This window comes from Mobula birostris, chromosome 1, assembly GCF_030028105.1.
Source record: "Mobula birostris isolate sMobBir1 chromosome 1, sMobBir1.hap1, whole genome shotgun sequence".
Lineage (NCBI taxonomy): Eukaryota > Metazoa > Chordata > Chondrichthyes > Myliobatiformes > Myliobatidae > Mobula > Mobula birostris.
The window spans coordinates 27,928,643-27,949,522 of NC_092370.1; the positions used below are offsets into that span (position 1 = coordinate 27,928,643).

At 43.6% G+C, this 20,880-nt stretch overlaps 1 protein-coding gene across 1 annotated transcript in view; it reads right to left on the reverse strand.

Annotated features, from left to right (window-relative positions):
• The window catches only part of zc2hc1a (zinc finger, C2HC-type containing 1A), a 91,210-nt gene that overhangs the window by 4,355 nt on the left and 65,975 nt on the right, over positions 1 to 20,880 (reverse strand). The window contains exon 8 of the mRNA XM_072253219.1: positions 4,148 to 4,240. Within this exon, the coding sequence (XP_072109320.1) occupies positions 4,148 to 4,240 (93 nt within the window). The remainder of the gene's footprint in view (positions 1 to 4,147; positions 4,241 to 20,880) is intronic.

Below are 20,880 nucleotides of genomic sequence, written 5' to 3' on the forward strand. Positions count from 1 at the left end.
GAAGGACTGTTTGGGGCCCTGAATGGTGGTAAGGGAGAAAGTGTAAGGGCATGTGTAGCACTTGTTCCGCTTACACGGATAAGTGCCAGGAGGGAGATCAGTGGGGAGGGATGGGGGGGACGAATGGACAAGGGAGTTGTGTAGGGAGCGATCCCTGCGGAATGCAGAGAGGGGGGGGGGAGGGCAAGATGTGCTTAGTGGTGGGATCCCGTTGGAGGTGGCGGAAGTTACAGAGGATAATATGTTGGACCCGGAGGCTGGTGGGGTGGTAGGTGAGGACCAGGGGAACCCTATTCCTAGTGGGGTGGCGGGAGGACGGAGTGAGAGCAGATGTACGTGAAATGGGGGAGATGCGTTTAAGAGCAGACTTGATAGTGGAGGAAGGGAAGCCCCTTTCTTTAAAAAAGGAAGACATCTCCCTCGTCCTAGAATGAAAAGCCTCATCCTGAGAGCAGATGCGGCGGAGACGGAGGAATTGCGAGAAGGGGATGGCGTTTTTGCAAGAGACAGGGTGCGAAGAGGAATAGTCCAGATAGCTGTGAGAGTCAGTAGGCTTATGGTAGACATCAGTGGATAAGCTGTCTTCAGAGACAGAGACAGAAAGATCTAGAAAGGGGAGGGAGGTGTCGGAAATGGACCAGGTAAACTTGAGGGCAGGGTGAAAGTTGGAGGCAAAGTTAATAAAGTCAACGAGTTCTGCATGCGTGCAGGAAGCAGCGCCAATGCAGTCGTCAATGTAGCGAAGGAAAAGTGGGGGACAGATACCAGAATAGGCACGGAACATAGATAGTTCCACAAACCCAACAAAAAGGCAGGCATAGCTAGGACCCATACGGGTGCCCATAGCTACACCTTTAGTTTGGAGGAAGTGGGAGGAGCCAAAGGAGAAATTATTAAGAGTGAGGACTAATTCCGCTAGACGGAGCAGACTTTTCATGGCTTTATTGAACACATTGTTTAATCATTCACAGTCCAGGTTGGAAAAAGTATGTCAAATCATAAACAAGAAAATATCTGCAGATGCTGGAAATCCAAGCAACACACACAAAATGTTGGAGGAACTCAGCAGGCCAGGCAGTATCTATGGAAAAAAAACACTGTGAACCTTAACAACAGGAATTCTGCAGATGCTGGAAATTCAAGCAACACACATCAAAGTTGCTGGTGAATGCAGCAGGCCAGGCAGCATCTGTAGGAAGAGGTACAGTCGACGTTTCAGGCCGAGACCCTTCGTCAGGACTAACTGAAGGAAGAGTGAGTAAGGGATTTGAAAGTTGGAGGGGGAGGGGGAGATCCAAAATGATAGGAGAAGACAGGAGGGGGAGGGATAGAGCCAAGAGCTGGACAGATGATAGGCAAAAGGGGATACGAGAGGATCATGGGACAGGAGGTCCCGGAAGAAAGACAAGGGGGAGGGGGACCCAGAGGATGGGCAAGAGGTATATTCAGAGGGACAGAGGGAGAAATAGGAGAGTGAGAGAAAGAATGTGTGCATAAAAATGAGTAACAGATGGGGTACGAGGGGGAGGTGGGGCCTTAGCGGAAGCTAGAGAAGTCGATGTTCATGCCATCAGGTTGGAGGCTACCCAGACGGAATATAAGGTGTTGTTCCTCCAACCTGAGTGTGGCTTTATCTTTACAGTAGAGGAGGCCGTGGATAGACATGTCAGAATGGGAATGGGATGTGGAATTAAATGTGTGTGAACCTTTGTATTTACGAACTGGTAGATCCTCCTTTAGCAGCAATAACTTCCACCAAACATTTCCTGTAGCTGCTGATCAGACTTGCACAACGGCGAGAAGGAATTTTAGACTATTCCTTCATAAAACTGTTTCATCAATTTCCTCAGTTCATCAATATTTCTGGGATACCTTGTATGAATAGCCCTCTTCAGGTCATGCCACAGTAACTTGGTCAAGGTCTGGACTCTGCCTTGGCCAATCGAAAACACAAATTTTCTTCTTTTTAAACCATTCTGTTGTTGATTTACTCTTGTGTTTTGGATCTTTGTCTTGTTGCAACTTCCAACTTCTAACATAGCTTCAGGTGACAGACAGTTACACAGATATTCTTCTGCAAAATATCTTGCTACAATTTTGAATCATTATTCCCTCAATGATTGCAAGCTGTCCACACCCTGAGGCAGCAAAGCAGCCCCAAAATATGATGCTGCTTCCATCATACTTCAAAGTTGGAATGACGTTCTGGTGTTGGTGTGCAGTGCCCTTTTTCCTCCAAATTTCTGCCAAAAAGTTCAACTTTTGTCTCATCTGTCAACAGAACATTGTCCCTGAAATGTTGTGGAACATCCAGGTGGCCTTTTGCAAACCTGAGATGTGCAGCAGTGCTTTTATTGGAGAGCAGTGGTTTCCTCCGTGGTGTCGTTCCATGAACATCATTATTGCTCAGTGTTATTCTTATGGGACACATGAACAAAGACTTTAGCAAGTTCTAGAGATTTCTGCAGGTTTTTTGCTGTTACCCTGGGGTTCTTTCTCACCTCCTTCAGCATTGCACCTTGTGCTCTTGCTGTGATTTTTGCAGGACACCTCTCCTTGGGAGAGTAGGAAGAATACTGAATTTCCTCCATTTGTAACAGTTTTTCTTTCTGTGCACTGATGAGTACTCAGGTCTTCAGAAATACTTCTGTAGCCTTTTCCATTTTCATGCATCTTTACAATTCTTCTTCTAAGGTCCTCTGAAAGTTGCTTTGATTGAGGCATGGTGCATTTAAACAAATCTTTCTTGAGAACAGCAAGCTCTGTCAGTAACCTGACTTTTTTTTTTTAAAATAGGGCAGGGCATCCCGGAGGTTCACATACTTTTTTTGAACCCAGACTATGACTATTTAAACGGTGCACTTAATTTTGATGAAAGATTTAGATGAAGATCAGACCACACTTTATGGGTAATTAATGCAGAAAACCAGGTAATTGCAAAGGATTTCACAAACTTTTTTTGCAACTGAGATTGTGTCCACCATAGGCTTGTTTTGACAGTAGGCAAATTTCACCGGGTCAAGGTTGTCTGGGGAGCTGGGTTGAATGTATTTTATGCCTCTTGAAGCACTTCATGAAGGTAGATGTCAGCGACACTGGGTGGTAGAAATTAAGGTACTCTACCTTGTTCCTTTGATGCCCCAGAAAGCATCCTATTTGGATGTACAACTGTTTTGTATGGGAACCGCTGTGCCTGTGATTGCAAGAAACCAGCCCCCCTCTTTGTGGACTTTTCCTATTGTTTTTGCTGCCTCAGTAAAGCATCCAGCATAAACAAAGACTCCACCCCCTCAAAGTCTTCTTTTCACCCCTTTCGCATGTACCATCCGAAGCTTAAGGACAGCTTCTACTCTGCTGTTATAACACTATTGATGGTTCCTTAGTGGGATAAGATGGATTCCTGACCTTGCAATTGATCTCGTTGTGATCCTGCACCTTATCCTCTACATGCGCTGCACTTTCTCTGTAGCTGTAATGATTTTTTTTCTGCATTCTGATATTGTATTACCTTGTACTACTTCAACACATTATTGTAATGAATTGATCTGTAGGAATGGTATACAAGACAAGTTTTTCCACTGTACTTGGTACATATGACAAGAACAAACTAGACCAGGTTCAGGATTTAAAAGTGACATGTCAAAAATATAAACTTAAACTATTAACAAAAGAAACAAGATCCTGGAGTACCTTCAAGCCATATAGATACATATGTCTAGCACTTCTCTCTACACAGTTGTTGGATACAAGTTCTGGATTTCCAAAACCCAATATTAATGTTGAAAAAAAGTTAAGAGCTTCAGTAGCACATTTGTGACTTTAGTTTAGTAAAGTCAATACACAATTGCTCAAGGGAACCTGGCTTATTCAGCAAATGTTAGCCTTGCCAGAGTAATCCACATCTTACAAATTGAAAGTTGGACATAATTAACTATAAAAATTTGCAGCATTTCCTTGAATATTACAAATTATTTTCTTCCTTTATTCCTAATACATTGAAAATCCCACAAACCCAAACCTATCTGTATATTTCAAAGTAAACAGGAGAATTGCCACCATAGTTTACATTGGATATAAAAATAATTCATCAAATAAATGTCACAGAACATTTTCCTTCCAAGTTACGTGAAATTAAACAGTACCCTACCTTAAATAATTCTCAGCATTGTGGGTCTTTCTATTCACTGACCCTGTTGCAGCAGTATTTCTAGCTCCACTAGGTGGTGTTAGCGTTCGAGACCTGATATTAAGGGGGAAAAAACCATAAAATCACCAATGTTTACATAAAAAAAAGTGAACACAACTCCAAAGTGATAAGAAAATAAAACAGTTTAATAGACAGATTTTGTACAAGAGAATGGATAATCTTTTGAGGAGTGTTATGTTTTAGCAAATACCAGTACCATCAAGCATTCTCGTGATTGGCTATGAATAAACACTTTAGCAGAGCTCCAGTAAGCCACCATTTCAGTTTGAATAAGGGCACTCTGAACTGGTAAATGATAAATAAAGGTATATGTGTTGATGTTATGACAACCAGCAGCTGAAGTGTTCCAACTTCATAATAAGTGTGCAATGTTTGAAATAAAATGCTCCAATATTAAAATAGATAAAGGTGCATCAGCCACATTCTTAGGCTTTGCCAGAAACCTGTCTTTATTTACTATATAACTGAAGTCTATGGAGAGCACTAGTTGGACAATCATTGAACTGCAGATTTAGTTGATTAATTACAGGAATATTTTAGTGGGCTTGAAGAAAGTTGATTGGCTCTGAGGATGTTAAAGCTCTCCCTCAATTCCAATTAAGCACCTGGATAAATTTTGTTAACATGCCCATCCAGAAGGGGTGGCTGAGGACTTTGCTGTTTAAAATAATTGAAAAATCAAGACACATTGGAAATGATTCTGGTTTGAAGAAGTTGAATCCATTACACTCCCATGATATAGAAGTCAGAATTAATTCAGTTTAAGGGCAGAAAGAAAGGAGAATGTGGAATGAAAGCTGGATGAATAATTAGTTGGGAAATAAGGATATTCAAAAATCATGGTAAAGAGTAGAGAATTAGTATTAAAAATGAAGGAACAACGGCCAAAAAAAAAAAGGAAAGGCATAAAACTGGGCTAAGTACGAGGACCTGTTTCCAGAGTGGCTCATGCTTATATTGGGTGAATGGAAAAGTGTTTCATTCACCAGTATTAACATTAATTATTTGGAAGAACGCAAAAGTTAATATAATATTTCCTACAGTAGTATTGAGTGATACAAAAATACAGTTAATTGTTTTTGATCCATGGATCAAACTTGCGATTGCATTTATTATGATTCAGTAATACATTTCTGATGCCAAATTGTTACATTTCATAATTGTTAAAATACAAAATAGATTAATAGGAAATTGCTATTATATACAGTATTAAAATATATTATAAATATTAATTAAACATGACACTAAGATGCACTGTCAACTCTGTATAGCATTATGGCATTGAACATTTGTTTGTACATGTTTGTACATTTTCCTTCATTAACCTACATTTGACAGAATCAATATTTATCTTAACTGCTCATGTTTCACATTTCATATTTCCAGTCAGATTATAGAAATTGTCCTATTTTAAAAAATATATTGGATTAAGATGGACAGAATGAACAATACGTACAATATCCGTAACCCTTAACACAAGACTATAAACTATAGGAGCAGAATTAGGCCATATGATCCATCGAGTCTGCTCCGCCATTTCATGATTTCCCTCTCAGCCCCAATCTCCTACCTTCTCCCCGCATCACTTCATGCCCTGAACAATTAAGAATCTATGAACCTGCTTTAAATAGACATAAAGACCTGGCTTCTACAGCTGCCTTTGGCAAACATTGCACAGGTTCACCACTCTCAGTCTAAAGAAATTCTAAAAAGACGCCGCTCCATTATGAGGCTGTGTCCTCTGGTCATAGACTCTCTCACCATAGGAAATAAACTTTCCACATCCACTCTATCAAGGCCTTTCACCATTGGATAGGTTTCAATTAGGTCACCCCTTATTCTTCTGAATTCTAGTGAATACAGGCACAAAGCCATCAAAGGCTTTAAAATATGATAAGCCGTTCAATCCTGGAATCATTCTTGTAAACCAACTTTGAATCCTCTTCAGCATCAGCTTATCTTTTTTAAGATAAGGGGCCCAAAACTGCTCACAATATTCCAAATGAAGCATCACCAGTGCCTTATAAAGCCTCAACATTACATCCTTGCTTTTATATTCTAGTACTCTTGAAATGAATGCTCTTATCACATTTGTCTTCCTCACCACAGACTCAACCTGCAAATTAACCTTTAGGGATTCTTGCACAAGGACTCGTAAGTCCCTTTGCACCTCAGATGTTTGAATATTATCTCCATTTAGAAAACAGCCTACCCTTTTACTTTTTCTACCAAAGTGAATGACCATATACTTACTGACACTATATTCCATCTGCCGCTTCTTTGCTCATTCTCCTGATCTGTCTAAATTCTTCTGTAGTTGCTGTACTTCCTCAAAAACTACCTGCCCCTCCACGTTATCTTCATATCATCTGCAAACTTTGCAAGACAATACCTGTGTACATTGATGAAAATAATTTCACCACTTGTTTTAAACTGTTTTCAATATCTGTTCTGATCATTCATGAATAGATATATTTAGATGTTCACTTAATCAGATAAAATCTAATCCAATAAGGTTGTAATGAACAAAGGAAAGAGGGTAAGACAGAATAGAAAGATAAAAACAAACCAGCATTCATTCTCCTAAATGTATTTAAATGCCTCCAAAGGAAAGTAACTTTGTTAATTATGGGCAAGTTCAAACTTGTAATCAGCTGTGATGTCGTCACTTTGAAATATATGGAAATAAGTGAACAGTCATTTGGGCAAGATTACAAAGGGCACAAACATCTCCGGCATTATGTTTGCATGCCTGGACAGCATATTCATAGAGTCAGAGGAATACATCATGGAAGCAGACCATTTGGCCTATCTGGCCCATGTCAACCACAGCATTCTCCCTAATAGCCCCTGCTGCCTGCATTTGGGAGCAATGGGGCTTGTTTGCTGCTTGTTGCCGAGCATGCTATGTTGGTGCTGAAATGTGTGGTGACACTTGCGAGTTGTGCTGGTTCTTAACACAAACAACACTTTCACTGTATGCTACGATGTTCAAGTGATAAATAAATTAATCTGAATCACAGAGAATGTTATCTGTAGTTCGAGAATTTGATATTGAGTGTGAATATGAATTGCTTCAAGTAGCAACAGTGCGTATGTACTATTAAGCATCAGTTTTGAGATACTTCAGTAATGACAAACAATCACTTCTATTGATACTTGGGCAGGTAATCAAACATAATATATTACCTTCTGTAGTTTTAGCCTATAGCAACAAACAGACCATGAGACAGAATTAAGCCATTCAGCTGATCAGGTCTGTTTACCATTCCATCATAGCTAATTTATTCTCTCTCTCAAACCCGTTTTCATGACTTCTCCCTTTAACAACTTTACTAATCAAGAACTTATCAACCTCTATTTTAAATAAACTCTACGACGTGGCCTCTACAGCTGTCTGGGGCAATGAATTCCACAGAACCACCATTCTCTGGCTAATGAAATCTCATCTCTGTTCTAAAGGGAGGTCCTTGTATTTTGAGAAAGTGCTCTCTGGTCCTAGACTCACCCACTATAAGAAATGTTCTCTCCACATCCACTCTATCTAGACCTTTCAATATTCGATACAATTCAATGAGATCTTCTTCATTCTTCTAAACACCAGCGAGTTCAAGCCCAGAGCTTCATACATTATCCTTTTTATTCCCGGGATCATTCTCATATCTTCTGGACTCTATCCAATGTCGGCACATCCTTTCTTACACAAGGGTTGCAAAACTGCTCACAATACTCCAAAAGTGGTCTGACCAATGCCTTACAAAACCACAGCATTATATCCTTGCTTTTATATTCTTGTCTTCTTAAAATGAATTAGAAACCATAGAAACCACAGAAAAACTACAGCACAGAAACAGGCCTTTTGGCCCTTCTTGGCTGTGCCGAACCATTTTCTGCCTAGTCCCACTGACCTGCACACGGACCATATCCCTCCATACACCTCCCATCCATGTATCTGTCCAATTTATTCTTAAATGTTAAAAAAGAACCCGCATTTATCACCTCGTCTGACAGCTCATTCCACACTCCCACCACTCTCTGTGTGAAGAAGCCCCCCCAATGTTCCCTTTAAACTTTTCCCCTTTCACCCTTAATCCACGTCCTCTGGTCTTTTTCTCCCCTTGCCTCAGTGGAAAAAGCCTGCTTGCATTCACTCTATCTATACCCATCATAATTTTATATACCTCTATCAAATCTCCCCTCATTCTTCTATGCTCCAGGGAATAAAGTCCTAACCTATTCAACCTTTCCCTGTAACTGAGTTTTTCCAAGTCCTGGCAACATCCTTGTAAACCATCTCTGCATTCTTTCAACCTTATTATATAGAAATTGTAACATTGCATTTGCCTGCCTTAACACCCACTCAACCTGCAAGTTAACTTTTATGGAATCCTGCACAAGGACTCCCAAGTCCCTTTGTACCTCCAATTTCTGAATTAGTTCCACATTTAGAAAATAGTCTACACCTTTATTCCTTCTACTACAGTGCTTGACCAAACACTTCCATACACCGTATTCCATCTATCACTAAGTCTTTCTGCAGACTCCCTGCTTCTTCAACACTACTTGCCCCTCCCCTATCGATCTTTCTCTAGATAACTTTATAGCTATTAAAAATACCTTTACTTTCAAAGGTCCTGCAGGAAAAATAACTTTGTTATTGAAAGTCTGGAAGTCTCTAACCCAAAACGCCACCCCCTCCTTAGTAAAACCTGAGAGCTAAAAAGATGTAGCTACCGCATACATTAAGAAATTTAAGCTCAGCAGTTCATATGATCATTAAGTCTTGGCCTTTTCTCCTTGCAGCAATAGAGGATGAGAGGTGACCTGATAGAGGTGTACAAGATGAGAGGCACTGATCGTGTGGATAGCCAGAGACTTTTTCCCCCAGGGCTGAAATGACTAATACAAGGGGGCATAGTTTTAAGGTGCTTGGAAGTAGGTACAAGGGGGATGTCAAGGCTAAGTTCTCCACCCAGAGAATGGTGGGTGCATAGAATGCTCTGCCAGCAACCCTGGTAGAGGCGGATACAACAGGATCTTTTAAGGTAGTCTTAGACAGGTACATGGAGCTTAAAAAAAAAAAGGGCTCTGTGGTGAGGTAATTCTAGACAGTTCCTAGAGTAGGTTCTTTTTGGATTCCAGACCCAACCAGTTCCCCTCTACCACCATTCTCCGTCTAGCGGAATTAGTCCTTACTCTTAATTTCTCCTTTGGCTCTACCCAATTCCTCCAAACTAAAGGTGTAGCCATGGGCACCTGTATGGGTCCCAGCTATGCCTGCCTTTTCGTTGGCTTTGTGGAATAATCCATGGTCCAAGCCTATACTGGTATCTGTCCCCCTCTTCTCCTTCGCTACATCGACGACTGCATTGGCGCTGCTTCCTGCACACATGCTGAGCTCGTTGACTTCACTAACTTTGCCTCCAACTTTCACCCTGCCCTCAAGTTTACCTGGTCCATTTCCGACACCTCCCTTCCCTTTCTTGATCTTTCTGTCTCTATCTCTGGAGACAGTTTATCTACTGATGTTTACTATAAGCTTACAGACTCTCACAGCTACCTGGACTATTCCCCTTCCCACCCCGTCTCTTGCAAAAATGCCACCCCCTTCTCGCAATTCCTCTGTCTCCACAGCATCTGCTCTCAGGATGAGGCTTTTCATTCCAGGACGAAGGAGGTGTTTTCCTTTTTTTTTAATAGAAAGAGGCTTCCCTTCCTCCACCATCAACACTGCTCTCAAAAGCATCTCTCCCATTTCACACACATCTGCTCTCACCCCATCCTCCCACCACCCCACTAGGAATAGGGTTCCCCTTGTCCTAACCTACCACCTCAGCAGCCTCCGGGTCCAAAATATAATTCTCTGTAACGTCCGCCACCTTCAACGGGATCTCACCACCAAGAACATCTTTCCTTCCTCCCACTTACTGCTTTCCGCAGGGATCGCTCCCTACGCGACTCCCTTGTCCATTCGTACCCCCCATCCCTTCCCACCGATCTCCCTCCCGGCACTTATCCTTGTAAGCGGAACAAGTGCTACACGTGCCCTTACACTTCCTCCCTCACCACCATTCAGGGCCCCAGACAGTCCTTCCAGGTGAGGCGACACTTCACCTGTGAGCCGGCTGAGGTGATATACTGCGTCCGGTGCTCCTGGTGCGGCCTTCTATATACTGGCGCGACCCAACGCAAGCTAGGAGACTGTTTCGCTGAATACCTATGCTCTGTCCTCCAGAGAAAGCAGGATCTTCCAGTGGCCACACATTTTATTTCCACGTCCCATTCCCATTCTGATATTATCCAGGGCCTCCTCTACTGTCAAGATGAAGCCACACTCAGGTTGGAGGAACAACACCTTACATTCCGTTTGGGTAGCCTCCAACCTGATGGCATGAATATTGACTTCTCTAACTTCCGTTAATGCCCACCTCCCTTTCGTACCCCATCCCTTATTTATTTTATATATTTTTCATTTTTCCTCTTTTCCCTCTTTTTTCTCCCTCTGTCCCTCTCACTGTAACTCCTTGCCTGCTCTCCACCCTCCAGGCTCCCCTCCCCGCTTCTCTTTCTCCCCAGGCTTCCCATCCCATGATCCTCCCTCTTCTCCAGCTCTTAGATCCACCCCTCCCCTCCTGTCTTCTCCTATCATTTCGGATCTCCCCCTCCCCCTCTCAAATCTCTTACCATCTCTTCTTTCAGTTAGCGCTGACAAAGGGTCCCGGCCCGAAACGCCGACCATACCTTTTCCTATAGATGCTGCCTGGCTTGCTGCGTTCACCAGCACTTTTTGTGTGTGTTGCTTGAATTTCCAACATCTGCAGATTTCCTAGTGCCTAGAGTAGTAGGTTGCATGATTGGCACAATATTGTTGGCCATTTTCAACGTCACCATTCAATTCACATTTCTGACAGCTTTTGTAGAACTTGAGTACTAAAAAATATTTTAAAATTGGATCTAGGAAGCAGCAATTGCCTTCACACCAAAGTGACATTCCCCTAGATAAGAAGAGCTGCAATTCAAGATTACTAGAGTATTAAAGCAAAACTGATGTAAAAAAAAGTATGAATTTTTTTGTCACAAGATGCAAAATTCTCTGCCACAGCCACCATTAAAACATAATCTTGATATATTTGTAACAGAAAACACGGTTACTTCATGACATAATATAAAAATTGAGAGGATTTGGATTAATGTGGTAAAAAAACACATGTTCTGCAATATATGATCTGGTATATAATTGTAGACCGATGGCAAAACTATATAGTTCACAATTGGTAAACTTTAGGGACATCCTCTGATGAAATGAGAGCAATGTTAGGGCTAACACAGTGGAATGCAATAATGGTGGAATTTCAAAAACTATTGAAAGGTGCAACAGAGACAAGACTGAGAAAGTCTAACGGAATTGTTCATGGAAAGTGTAGCAGTTCTTGTGATATTCGTAGCAAATGTAATTCGGATGAATATGAAAACCTGGATAGGAAAAACAAGAACAAAAACAAGGAATTTTAAGACAAAAAAAAGTTTATTTTCTCTGAATTAAGAATCCACCATCTCTAAATAATTACGAGAGAATCTGCAGATGCTGGAAATCCAAGCAGCGCGCGCGCGCGCACACACACACACACAGCTGGAGAAACTCAGTAGGCCAGGAAAGAGTATGGAAAAGAGTAAATAATCGCTGTTTTGGTCTAAGACCCTTCATCAGAACTGGGGAAAAAAGATGAGAAGTTAGAGCAAGAAGGTGGGGAGGAGGGGAGTAAGTAGTACAAGGTGGTAGGTGAAAGGTGAAACCGGGAGAGGGGGAGGGGTAAAGAGCTGGGAAGCTGAGAGGTGAGAGTGATAAAGAGGCTGCAGAAGGGGGAAACTGAAGGGAGAGGGTAGAAAACCATAGAAGAAAGGGAAGGTGGAGGAGCACCAGAGGGAGGTGATGGGCATGTAAGGAGATGAGGTGACAGGGAATGGGAATGGTGAAAGGTGGGGTGGGGGGGGGGTGGGGGTCTGGAATTACCAGAGGTTCAAGAAATCGATGTTCATGCCATCAGGTCGGAGAGTACCCAAATGGAATAAAAGGTGTTGCTCCTCCAACTTAAGTGTGGTTTCATCACGGCAGTAGAGGAGGCGATGGTCTGACATATCAGAATGGGAACGGGAAGTAGAATTGAAGTGGGTGGCCACTGAGAGATCTCACTTTTTCTGGCGGATGGCATGTAGTTGCTAGGCGAAGCAGTTTCCCAATCTACGCCAGGTTTCACCGATATACAGAAGGCCATATACTGATATACTGCGAGCACCAGATACCGTAGATGACCCCAACAGGCTCACAGGTGAAGCGACGCCTTACTTGGAAGGACTGCTTGGAGTCCTGAAATGGTGGAGAGGGAGGTGGTGTTAGGACAGGTATGGCACTTGTTCCACTTGCAAGGATAAGTACCAGGAGGGAGATCAGTGGATCCGTAGGGAGGGATGAATGGACAAGGAAGCTACCTAGGAGCATTCTGTGTGGAAAGTGGGGGAAGCGGCGGGGGGGGGGGGGGGGCGGTGGTGTTGGAAAGATGTGCTTTCATGACAATATCCCTTCCCCACACGAAACCACCATGGTGGGCTTCACAGCTGAACGGGTGAGAAGACAGCTGAAACGTCTCAACCCAAGCAAGGCTGCAGGACCAGATGGTGTCAGTACCAGGGTGCTCAAAGCCTGTGCCCCTCAGCTATGTGGAGTACTTTGCCACGTATTCAACATGAGCCTGAGGCTCCGGAGGGTTCCTGTACTGTGGAAGACATCCTGCCTCGTCCCAGTGGCCTCAATGACTACAGACCGGTGGCATTGACCTCCCACATCATGAAGACCCTGGAGAGACTTGTTCTGGAGCTGCTCCGGCCTATGGTCAGGCCACACTTAGATCCCCTCCAGTTCGCCTACCAGCCCCGACTAGGAGTTGAGGATGCCATCGTTTATCTGCTGAACCGTGTCTACGCCCACCTGGACAAGCCAGCGAGCACTGTGAGGGTCATGTTTTTTTAACTTCTCCAGTGTGTTCAACACCATCCGCCCTGCTCTGCTGTGGGAGAAGCTGACAGCGATGCAGGTGGATGCTTCCCTGGTGTCATGGACTCTTGACTACCTGACTGGCAGACCACAGTACGTGTGCTTGCAACACTGTGTGTCCGACAGAGTGATCAGCAGCACTGGGGCTTCACAGGGGACTGTCTTGTCTCCCTTTCTCTTCACCATTTACACCTCGGACTTCAACTACTGCACAGAGTCTTGTCATCTTCAGAAGTTTTCGGATGACTCTGCCATACTTGGATGCATCAGCAAGGGAGATGAGGTTGAGTACAGGGCTACGGTAGGAAACTTTGTCACATGGTGTGAGCAGAATTATCTGCAGCTTAATGTGAAAAAGACTAAGGAGCTGGTGGTAGACCTGAGGAGAGCTAAGGTACTGGTGACCCCTGTTTCCATCCAGGGGGTCAGTGTGGACATGGTGGATGATTACAAATACCTGGGGATACGAATTGACAATAAACTGGACTGGTCTAAGAACACTGAGGCTGTTTACAAGAAGGGTCAGAGCCATCTCTATTTCCTGAGAAGACTGAGGTCCTTTAACATCTGCCAGACAATACTGAGGATGTTCTACGAGTCTGTGGTGGCCAGTGCTATCATGTTTGCTGTTGTGTGCTGGGGCAGCAGGCTGAGGGCAGCAGACATCAACAGTATCAACAAACTCATCCCTAAGGCCAGTGATGTTGTGGGGATGGAACTGGACTCTCTCACGGTGGTGTCTGAAGAAAGGATGCTGTCTAAGTCGCATGCCATCTTGGTCAATGTCTCTCATCCACTACATAATGTACTGGGTGGGCACAGGAGTACATTCAGCCAGAGACTCATTCCTCCAAGATGCAGCAGAGAGCGTCATAGGAAGTCATTCCTGCCTGTGGCCATCAAACTTTACAACTCCTCCCTTGGAGGGTCAGACACCCTGAGCCGATAGGCTGGTCCTGGACTTATTTCATAATTTACTGGCATAATTTACATATTACTATTTGACTATTTATGGTTCTATTACTATTTATTATTTATGGTGCAACTGTAACGAAAACCAATTTCCCCCGGGATCAATAAAGTATGACTATGACTTGATGGTGGGATCCTGTTGGAGATGGTGGAAATTATTATTGAAAATTATGTTCTGGACGCAGAGGCTACTAATGTGGTAGGTGAGGACAAGAGGAACCCGATCTCTGGTGGGGTGGTGGGAGGATGGGGAGAGGAAAGACGTGTGCAAAATGGAAAAGATGGTGGTGAGGGCAGTATTTGAGTTCCTTCAGCATTTTGTGCACTTTTTCACAGATGCTGCCCGGCCTGCTGAATTCCTCCAGCATTCTGTGCAAAGAATGAGAAAATTTCAACGGTTCTTATTTCAGTCGAAGCAAGCAGCTGAAGAACAGAGTGGAAGAATTCGGGTAGAGAAAAGTCATTTTTTTTCTTAAACACTGCTCGGGGAGAAGGGTCAGCACTGCGCAGGCACGTGACGAAGCGCGCCAAGGTTTAAAAAGCAGACCACCATATACAGTGGCCATCGTCGGAGTGGACTGAGTCAGAGTGGGACGGCTTTGACTCAACAGACTTCGGCGAGAACAGGCAGAGGCCAGGGTAGGTTCTGGTAAGTTTTTTATTCAGATTGTCTAGCGTAGAGAGAATGCCAGGCAGGATGTTGGAATGCTCCTCTTGCAGGATGTGGGAAGTCAGGGAGCCCTCCGGTGTCCCTGACAACGACACCTGCAAGAAGTGCATCCAGCTGCAGCTCCTAACAAACCGCATTAGGGAACTGGAACGGGAGCTGGATGACCTCCGGATCATTCGGGAGAATGAGGAGATTATAGATCGTAGCTACAGGGAGGTAGTTACGCCAAAGGAGCAGAGCACAGGAAATTGGGTCACTTTCAGGCGAGGGAAGAGGAAAGGGCAGGCAGAGCAGGGTTCCCCTGTGGCCATTCCCCTTAACAACAAGTATACCGCATTGGATACTGTTGGGGGGGGGATGACTTACCTGGGACAAGCTGCAGTAGCCAGATCTCTGGCACTGAGTCTGGCTCTGCAGTGCAGAAGGGAGGGGGGAAAAAGAGGAGAGTGGTAGTGATAGGGGACTCGATAGTTAGAGGTGCAGATAGGAGGTTCTGTGGTCGTGACAGAGAATCCAGGATGGTTTGTTGCCTCCCGGGTGCCAGGGTCAAGGATGTCTCTGATCAATTGCATGACATTCTGAAGTGGGAGGGTGATCAGCCAGGTGTCGTGGTGCACATCGGTACCAATGACATAACAAGGAAGAGTGAGGAGGTCCTGGAGAGTGAGTATAGAGAGCTTGGTAGGAAGTTGAAAAGCAGGACCTCGAGGTTGGTAATCTCAGGATTGCTACCTGTACTACATGCCAGTGAGGGTAGGAATAGGATGCTCTGGAGGATGAACAAGTGGCTGAGGAACTGGTGTAGGGAGCAGGGTTTCAGATTTCAGGATAATCGGGACCTCTTCTGGGGCAGGTGGGACCTGTACAAGAGAGACGGGTTACACTTGAACTACAAGGGGACCAATATCCTTTCAGGGAGGTTTGTTAATGCTGTTGGGGAGGCTTTAAACTAGATTTGCAGGGGGATGGGAACCAGAGTGCCAGAGCTGACAGTGTGGCTGGGGTGAAAATAAATGATGTTAAAAGTTCAAACAAATCTGCTAATAGAAAGGTTGTGAGTGATGGTAAAAATCTTCTGAGGTGTATATATTTCAATGCTAGGAGTATTGCGGGGAAGGCGGATGAGTTGAGGGAGTGGAATGACATGTGGAATTATGACGTTATAGCAATTAGTGAAACTTGGCTACAGGAGGGGCAGGACTGGCAGCTTAATATTCCAGGGTTCCGATGTTTCAGATGTGATCGAGGCAGAGGAATGAAAGGTGGGGGAGTAGCATTGCTTGTTAGGGAAAATATTACAGCAGTGCTCAGGCAGGACAGATTAGAGGGCTTGTCTACTGAGTCCTTATGGTGGAGCTGAGAAACAGGAAAGGTATGGCCACATTAGTGGGATTGTATTACAGACCACCCAATAGTCAACGAGAATTGGAAGAGCAAATCTGCAGAGAGATAGCAGGTAACTGCAGGAAACAAAGTTGTGGTGGTAGGGGATTTTAATTTTCCATATATTGATTGGGATTCCCATTCTGTTAGGGGTCTAGATGGTTTAGAGTTTGTAAAATGTGTTCAGGAAAGTTTTCTAAATCAATATATAGAGGGACCAACTAGAGGGGATGCAATATTGGATCTCCTGTTAGGAAACGAGTTAGGACAAGTGACAGAAGTCTGTGTAGGGGAGCACTTTGGTTCCAGTGATCATAACACCATTAGTTTCAACTTGATCATGGACAAGGATAGATCTGGTCCTAGGGTTGAGGTTCTTAACTGGAAGAAGGCCAAATTTGAAGAAATGAGAAAGGATCTAAAAAGTGTGGATTGGGACAGGTTGTTCTCTGGCAAGGATGTGATCGGTAGGTGGGAAGCCTTCAAAGCAGAAATTTTGAGAGTGCAGAATTTGTACGTTCCTGTCAGGATTAAAGGCAAAGTGAATAGGAATAAGGAAACCTTGGTTCTCAAGGGATATTGCAACTCTGATAAAGAAGAAGAGGGAGTTGTATGACATGTATAAGAAGCAGGGAGCAAATAAGGTGCTTGAGGAGTATAAGAAGTGCAAGAAAATACTTAAGAAAGAAATCAGGAGGGCTAAAAGACGACATGAGGTTGCCTTGGCAGTCAAAGTGAAGGATAATCCAAAGAGCTTTTATAGGTATATTAAGAGCAAAAGGATTGTAAGGGATAAAATTGGTCCTCTTGAAGATCAGAGTGGTCGGCTATATGCGGAACCAAAGGAAATGGGGGAGATCTTAAATAGGGTTTTTACGTCTGTATTTACTAAGGAAACTGGCATGAAGTCTATGGAATTAAGGGAAACAAGTAGTGAGATCATGGAAACTGTACAGATCGAAAAGGAGGAGGTCCTTGCTGTCTTGAGGAAAATTAAAGTGGATAAATCTCCGGGACCTGACAGGGTGTCCCCTCGGACCTTGAAGGAGACTAGTGCTGAAATTGCAGGGGCCCTGGCAAAAATATTTAAAATGTCGCTGTCTACAAGTGAGGTGCCGGAGGATTGAAGAGTGGCTCATGTTGTTCCATTGTTTAAAAAAGGGTCGAAAAGTAATCCGGGAAATTATAGGCCAGTAAGTTTAACGTCGGTAGTAGGTAAGTTATTGGAGGGAGTACTAAGAGACAGAATCTACAAACAATTGGATAGACAAGGACTTATTAGGGAGAGTCAACATGGCTTTGTGCGTGGTAGGTCATGTTTGACCAATCTATTGGAGTTTTTCGAGGAGGTTATCAGGAAAGTGGATGAAGGGAAGGCAGTGGATATTGTCTACATGGACTTCAGTAAGGCCTTTGACAAGGTCCTGCATGGGAGGTTAGTTAGGAAAATTCAGTCGCTAGGTATACATGGAGAGGTGGTAAATTGGATTCAACATTGGCTCGATGGAAGAAGCCAAAGAGTGGTAGTAGAGAATTGCTTCTCCGAGTGGAGGCCTGTGACTAGTGGTGTGCCACAGGGATCAGTGCTGGGTCCATTGTTATTTGTCATCTATATCAATGATCTGGATGATAATGTGGCAAATTGGATCAGCAAATTTGCCGATGATACAAAGATTGGAGGTGTATTAGACAGTGAGGAAGGTTTTCAGAGCCTGCAGAGGGACTTGGACCAGCTGGAAAAATAGGCTAAACAATGGCAGATGGAGTTTAATACAGAGAAGTGTGAGGTATTGCACGTTGGAAGGACAAACCAAGGTAGAACATACAGGGTTAATGGTAAGGCACTGAGGAGTGGAGTGGAACAGAGGGATCTGGGAATACAGATACAAAATTCCCTAAAAGTGGTGTCACAGGTAGATAGGGTCGTAAAGAGAGCTTTTGGTACGTTGGCCTTTATAAATCAAAGTATTGAGTTGGAATGTTATGGTGAGGTTGTATAAGGCATTGGTGAGGCCGAATCTGGAGTATGTGTTCAGTTTTGGTCACCAAATAACAGGAAGGATATAAGTAAGGTTGAAAGAGTGCAGAGAAGGTTTACAAGGATGTTGCCGGGACTTGAGAAACTCAGTTACAGAGAAAGGTTGAATAGGTTTGGACTTTATTCCCTGGAGCGTAGAAGAATGAGGGGAGATTTGATAGAGGTATATAAAGTTATGATGGGTATTGATAGAGTGAATGCAAGCAGGCTTTTTCCACTGAGGCAAGGGGAGAAAAAAACCAGAGGACATGGGTTATGAGTGAGGGGGGAAAAGTTTAAAGGGAACATTGGGGGGGGGGCTTCTTCACAAAGAGAGTGGTGGGAGTATGGAATGAGCTGCCAGACGAGGTGGTAAATGCGGGTTCTTTTTTAACATTTAAGAATAAATTGGACAGATACATGGATGGGAGGTGTATGGAGGGATATGGTCCGAGTGCAGGTCAGTGGGACTAGGCAGAAAATGGTTCGGCACAGCCAAGAAGGGCCAAAAGGCCTGTTTCTGTGCTGTAGTTTCTATGGTTCTATGAAAGGAGCATTTTTCCTTCCTCCACCATCAACACTGCTCTCACCTGCATGATGGATTTCAGCCTGAAATATCAACTATTTACCCTTTTCCATAGATGCTGCCTCCAGCAATTTGTACGAGTTTCTATAATTAGTTTTGTCTATAATTCTCTCCTTTTTTCTCCCAGACATATTTAAATAGATCAATAAAGAAGTATTTAAAAGAAATGCCTTTATTTCTCAAGAGCTCAACAGCTCTTCTGCAACTTGACTATCTTAATCCGGATGGAAAATAATTGTACGTTCATGGTGGGAGGAGAAGGTGGCGGCACGACGCAGCTTGCAGTGGCCACTCCGGGGTGATATCTGTTATCTGTCAAGCAGGGTGCCGTGCGTAATCCTGATTTGATGGAGACAGACGTGAGAGCACAGAGGAACGTCTGGTGAAATTTCTGAAATGCCTGCTTCGCTGCTGCTGCTACTGTGTGATCCAGAATCTCCGGAGGGGAAGGCCCCGAGTCCTCGGCTTTGCTTGTTGCTCGGCGGCCAGGGCTGGGACGAAGCGCTTGGTAGAGGATGGCGCTCGGTGCTGGAGGCGCAAAGTTTTAGGACGGACTCAGAGTCCACTGCAGTCGGGTGCTTCCAATGGTGTGGCACGGGCAAGTTTGAGGTGCTTGGAGGTTTATGGCAGGGAGAGTTCCTCCCTTCTACCGTCTGTGTGAGATGATGAGGCTATCGGAACTTTGTAACTTTTTTTTACCGTGCCCATGGTCTGCTCTATCAAATTACGGTATTGATTTGCACCGTTGTAACTATGTTATAATTATGTGGTTTTGTCAGCTTTAGTCTTGGTCTGTCTTGTGTTTCTGTGATATCACTCTGGAGGAACATTGTATCATTTTTTAAAGCATGCATTTCTAAATGACAATAAACGAGGACTGAGTGTCCTCATAATCTAAAAAAAAATACAAAAAACCTGAACTAGTCCAGCCCGATGGGGTAAAAAACTCAAAATTCACAGGCACATACATTCTGGAAAGTAAGTTTGAAAATTATATATGATGAATTACCTTAAGTAAGCACGGAACTAGCCATTCCGGCCCAACTGTAACAGCATCGCGCTAACCCCCATCTACTGTTAGAACATAGAAATCTACAGCACATTACAGGCCCTTCGGCCCACAATGTTGTTGTGCCTAATATTCAAAGAAAAGCATGAATCAAATAAAAAAAATCCTAGAAAATGTTGCGTCCTGTTCATTAGGGGAGGAGAGTCTATAATTGCAAGGGTAAAAAGACCCTAATGGGCGTTGTATACAGACCCCCAAACAGCAGTAAGGATGTGGCCTACAATTACAAAGGAAGATAGAAAAGTATGCCAAAAGGGCAATGTTACAATAGTCATGAGGCACTTCAATGTGTAGATAGAATGGGAAAATCAGGTTGGTGCTGGATTCTAGGAGGGGGATTTCTATGAGATGGTTTTTTTTAAAGAGAGCTTGTGGTTGAGCCCACTAAAGGATCGGCTATTCTGGATTGGGCGTTGTGCAATGAACCAGTATTCATTAGAGACCTTAAGACAAAAGAACCCTGAAGGGAAAATGATCATAATATGATCAAATTCACCCTGAAATTTGAGAAGGTGAGACTAAAGTCAGATTTATCAGTATTACAGTGGAGTAAAGGGAATTACAGAGGCATGAGAGAACAGTTGGCCAGAACTGAGAGGAAAAGATGCAGGGATGACGACAGCAGCATTGGCTAGTATTTCTGGAAGCAATGCGGAAGGCACAGGATATATACATCCCAAAGAGGAAGAAATATTCTAAAGGAAAGATGACACAACTGTGGCTAAGAGAAGTGAAAGCCAACGTAAAAGCCAGAGAGGGCACGTAATAGAGCAAAAATTAGTGGGGAGTTAGAGGATTGGGAAGCTTTTAAAAACCAACATAAATCATCTAAAAAGTCATTCAGAAGGTAAAGATGGAATAGGAAAGTAAACTAGCCAATAACATCAAAGAGGATACCAACAGTTGCTTCAGATACACAAAGTGTAA